At 30.7% G+C, this 5,407-nt stretch overlaps 1 protein-coding gene across 1 annotated transcript in view; it reads left to right on the top strand.

The window, feature by feature from the left end:
* Window positions 1-2,554, top strand: part of LOTGIDRAFT_226091 (hypothetical protein) — a gene marked incomplete at its 5' end in the record, with an annotated part of 10,020 nt that extends 7,466 nt beyond the window's left edge. The window contains 3 exons of the mRNA XM_009051259.1: window positions 489-573; window positions 1,175-1,297; window positions 1,915-2,554. Coding sequence (XP_009049507.1) covers window positions 489-573; window positions 1,175-1,297; window positions 1,915-2,061 — 355 coding nt within the window. The 3' untranslated portion in view covers window positions 2,062-2,554. The remainder of the gene's footprint in view (window positions 1-488; window positions 574-1,174; window positions 1,298-1,914) is intronic.
* Window positions 2,555-5,407: the final 2,853 nt, after the last annotated feature.

A 5,407-nucleotide genomic window follows, 5' to 3' on the forward strand; every position in this document is an offset into this window, starting at 1 on the left:
TCCAAATATATCTGGGTTTGCAGATTAAATAGGTTAAAACCCTTGAACCTGCGATGATGCAGAATGTCCCCATTTAATTTTACCTATTTTTTCTATCTCTACACCATCCACCATCTATCCAAATACCTATCAGAGACTGGAATAGAGACATGTTTCGGTCTGCTTTACTAGCCAAAGATAATTCTAAAGAAGTTAACCTATCTATGCTAAGGGAGACACACCAGTCAAAATAATCAACCGACTTGGCACCAACCCGTACCTAACACAGTCTATAGCCAAAAGGCCCTCCATTTTACTCCATTGGATTGCAAACTTTCCAATGGGATCAATGACAAATCTAAATCAAACCGCCACTTCTTTCTGTGTTAAACATTATCATTACATAAAGCGCTGAAATATTCAGTCAGTATATTGTGGGACCTAATTTTAATTTTAATAAAACATGACTAAATTATAAGACAAAGACAATTAAATTTTGAAATTTGGAGATCTTTATATGTTATTGTAGTAATGAGGACACTGAAAATAGTCAAACCTGTATACCTTTTTTATACGCCCACACGTAAGATGGGCGTATATTGTAATCACCCTGTCCGTCCGTCCGTCCGTTCACATTTGGCTCGTGCTCACTCTACAGGCTACAGTTCTTTATGGATTCTTTTGATTTTTATTTTGTGTGTCAATGTCATTATGAAGATGATCCCTATTGATTTTCGTGATGATCGGATAATTTTTCACCGAAATATTGTGTCTGACTTGACGTTTTTCTCTATTAGCTATATTGTGCAACTCGTGCTCACTCTACAGGCTACAATTTTCACATATTGTTAATTATTAATAATGATCATAATATTATTGTTAATTATTAATAATGATATTGTTAATTATTAATAATGATATTGTTAATTATTAATAATGGTTTTGTTAATTATTAATAATAATAATAATATTGTTAATTATTAATAATGATAATATTACTAATTAATAATAATAATGATAATAATAAAGTCTTTAATAATCAAGGTGAAAAATTAGGCCAATAGAATTTTGCCCTGTGAAATAAGATAACATGAAAATAAATACATATCAAATAACTCAATGGTAAGTAGGATGTTAAAATGTATTTTTTTTATTTTCTAGGGTTGTATACAGTGCATTGGTAATCTCCTTGGAGTATTTTGATGTGATACCAATCTACTGGTTTATTAACGGCATGTTGATTATTCTCCAGATCTTGCATATATTTTGGTCGGTTATCATCTTTAAAGTTGTCATTAGTACCCTTAAAAGTGGTCAGGTGAGTTGAACTTGTTTTATTAAAGGGAGGGTGTCTACCACTTTACATGGCATCAAGCATACTGGGTTCTAATCTCGATTGGCGTGTAAAAGTCTGATGACTTTGAATAAGTTACATTCACTCATGATTCCAGTCAATGGGTATGGATAATACGGGAAAGATGAATACCAAGAGATTTTGACAAGGAATCGCTTGTATGAAGTATCCTCAATTGTCAATCTAAGTTTACAAATTTTGTATGTGGGTTTTTAACCACAAGACAAGTTAACCAGATAAAGGCAACAGTTTTTGTCAGAATTTCATTAAATTTGGTGTAGGTTAATATACACAAGATCTTGGACAAGTTTGAATTTGGGTTTGATAAAGGAATTGCTACCCTTGATACACTGAAATTCATTTAAAAGTGGTTTGTAAATGTAATAAGTAAGATTGTAGGTACTAAAGTTACATAGCAACACAAATTCTTGAACTGAAAATTTTATTTGGTAAGTGGGCATATCTTGATTGCCAACCACTTGTTTAATTACCGCATATTAGTAGGATGTAAAAGTTCAATTCATTGATTGCGATGTATATTGATGCTATTTTTGACTTCTTTTTTTTTTTTTTTATCGTAGCTGGAAAGAGATGCTAGAAGCAACAGTGATATAGAGTTGTCAGATTCAAATGATCCAGTAGCTAAATTAGAGGGTAACATGTCACACAATGGTGTCAATCATGAGAAGCGAATGACTCAAGCTAATTCGAACTCTAACAATCATTGAAATTTTTTTTTAAACTTAGTGTTTTTTTTTGTTTCATTTTGTTTTTTACTCTATTTTATATGTTTTTAAGTATTCTCTGGGAAACTTTTGTAGATCAAAGTTGGTTCTACAATTAGAGTTAACTCACTCTGCTAGTTTCTAGGGTAAAAATATTTAATCTTAATTAATGTCACTTGGCTTCATCCAAGGATAAAGCAGGTGGCATAAAAAAATACTCTTGACTGGCATTATATTTCATGACATAGAATACAAGATGCATAACAATTATGTCAGATCATGAATGTAAAAGTAAAGTCACATGCAAAGTAAAATGGGAAATGCAATATCTATATTTGCATCTAAATTATATTCATGTTGAGAGCTGGTGTAGCATGTTAATTATTAGACCGAAACATTCTGTCTCTCAATGCTGTCAGCAAAGGGTCAGGAGACCATCTATGAATATATCTTCAAATACTAATTTTGTTGCGTTGAAATATTCTTCTGTCTTAAGGTTTTTTTTCCAAAAACTGATAATTTTCAGCTCCATACCATATTATTTTAGACAGAAAAAAACACTAATTGTTGTCTCTAATCTAAGTTAAAATATTCAAGTGTGGAGCTATTTAGAAGATGGTCCCTATCTTACATTAGACTTATAGTCATTAAGAGTCTACTTGTCAGTCTAGTTAATTACATACTAGTGATATTTATTGAATTTATTAATATTTATATAAATATTTCATCAAGCAATTTAACAAAGGCTGCATAACTTCCGTTTTGTTAGTGATTTCTTTTTCAGTGCAATTCATGCTTGAGACTACATTAAAAAAATGTCAACCCTGTTTCCCACTGTCTTTGATTCATGTTAAGTGGCTGACATGGAAAAAAAGTGCCTAGTCATTCAAATAGGACAGTGCAGGTCCTATGTACTACTTAAGATTCCTCAACAGTTTGAAAGCGCAAAAAAGGTTTGCCAATGACCCCATTTCCCTAATTGTACACTGCATTCTCTATCTATCTACGTTTCTGTCAACTCAACTGTATAAATCAAGATATTTTTTGTAACCTATGCATGAATTGCATTAAAACCACTTTTTGTTGATTATTTTTTTTACCAGTCATATTTACATAATGACTACCTTCAATGTGTTTTTGTTAAAACGTGAATTATGCTTGTAACACCCCTAAAAAACATTGTAAACTTGTTCTGATACGCTTCGAAGAAATTCATTATTACTTAAAAGAAGAATCCATTTGCTAACAAAGGGGTGTTTACAGTTGCCTAATTAAAAGTCAAATTTGGTAATGAGCTCCAGTCTAAAATTTTGGGTAACTTGTAGCTATTGTTCAACCGTCTCTACTTCAAGCATTCTTAGCTAGTCTCTGAAAGAGCTAATCAGTGATTGAAAGCTTAAAGCTAGTCAGATATTAAAAATTTATTAAATTGTTGCCTATTTTGAAGATATTAATGTGAGATAATTTTGTATTTGAGAATGGTTTGTTAGTGTGAGATGTAGGTCAATGATCATAGTGTATATTCAGGGACAATAAAAAAGATAATAATGACACTTGAAAAAAATGATGACCTATACTTTAATTCTGATATAGTCTCTAAATTTTAAGGTGAATAAAACAAATTTTAAAGTTAATTTAAAGGGGCGGACTGCAAAATTCTCACCATCAAACACATCGTAAATTTTACCTGAAAATAGTTATTTAAAAAGGGTCTTTATATCTATGTATCTACTTTATAAGACTGGATGTGTTTAACATGGATTCAATAAAAAACAATAGTTAATTAAGCAGTTTGACCTAATTCAGGTGTTGGCTCAATAGTATTAGTTGAAACCTTGAGATTGTGTAGGAGACATATTTAGATCCATACAGTAGTCAGTAACAGCTTCCAAAAATCATAATGAACTATAAGTTTATGAAATCTTTTTGAATAGTTATATAATCTTTTTGAACAATTTTGGTTTAAAAATAAATGGTTGGACTCTTTTGAGGTAGGCATGTATATCAGATACATTACCGGACACATTTCTTTAGATTTTTGTGCAGTTTTCATAAATATGAGCAAAAACATTTCGATCTACAAAAAAAACCCCAAAAATGGAATGCCCCTTTAATTGATTGACTATTAAAATGGAAATAAATTTTAGGGAAAATAATCTGTTTGATGATTTAGGCTCCTGAGAATAAAATGAACAGTTTATGTTTATATACAAATTGTCCCTGGGTGTACACCAGTATTGCTGACCAATAATTTCTTGTATTATTATTCATTTTACCATTTTCATTTTAGTTTATTTTAAGTCATTTTATATAACTCCATTTTATATCAACCTCTTGTACATTATAATTTATGCATATTAATTGAAGTGTAAACTGTTTATACACCTTTTTATATATTTACTCTTCATAATAATTCTATGTTTATATAACATTTATTGTTGGGCGTCTGTGACACCTGTATGTGTGAGTGTGATTTCTGGTCGTCACATTTGTGACATTGTGTGATTTTGTGACTTTGTGTGATATGGGATCACATTCTGTGACACATAACAGTAAGATGTTACATCCTGTGATTTTGTGACAAATTATACGACACATTTTGTGCATTTATAATACATTTTGTCATTTTCTGTGATTTATATCACATTGTGTCTCATTGTGTGATTTTGTATCATATTATATTACACATTGTGTGATTTTGTATCAAATTACATGACACATTTGGTAATCAATACCCAGCCCTAATCTCTTATAGTAATTAGGCTTGATTCAGGGAGCTCGCTTGATTCAGCCACTTTATCAGTCCAGTAAATATAGTTGTGCACACCCTGGTAAAAACAAAACCATAAACCATAAACACTTTCATTTCTATGTGGTAGTGTAATTGACCAGAGTTCATCATCCAAAGACACATCCTAACGGTTGGGATACAAAGTCTTCATCAGGACAACAAGTTTTGTGAATAAATATTACAATTCTAGTATAGATTGTAATGAACTTATTGAAGTAGTGTATGAAATATGTCTTTTTTCATTCATTTATTTGGATAAAAAGTGAGCCATGTTCCCATCTATTTGTTGATAATAATAATAGTTTAAACCTTGCTGAATATAAATAAGAAATCTATTTTATTTAGAGGTAGGAATGACACCTTGTTGAATAGTAACATGTTACCTTTCAACCACCTAAACTTCTGAAACTTCAACATGTCATTTCTACTTAAACTACCTATTTTCAATATGCAAATAAGTTTCATTTGCATTCTATTGGTTATGGAATTCCCTATAATTTAAGATTGTGCCATTGCATAGTTGTTTGTAATTTTTTAGATGTCAAATAGGGGTGGTCT

The sequence above is a fragment of the Lottia gigantea genome, assembly GCF_000327385.1.
Source record: "Lottia gigantea unplaced genomic scaffold LOTGIsca_162, whole genome shotgun sequence".
NCBI lineage: Eukaryota > Metazoa > Mollusca > Gastropoda > Lottiidae > Lottia > Lottia gigantea.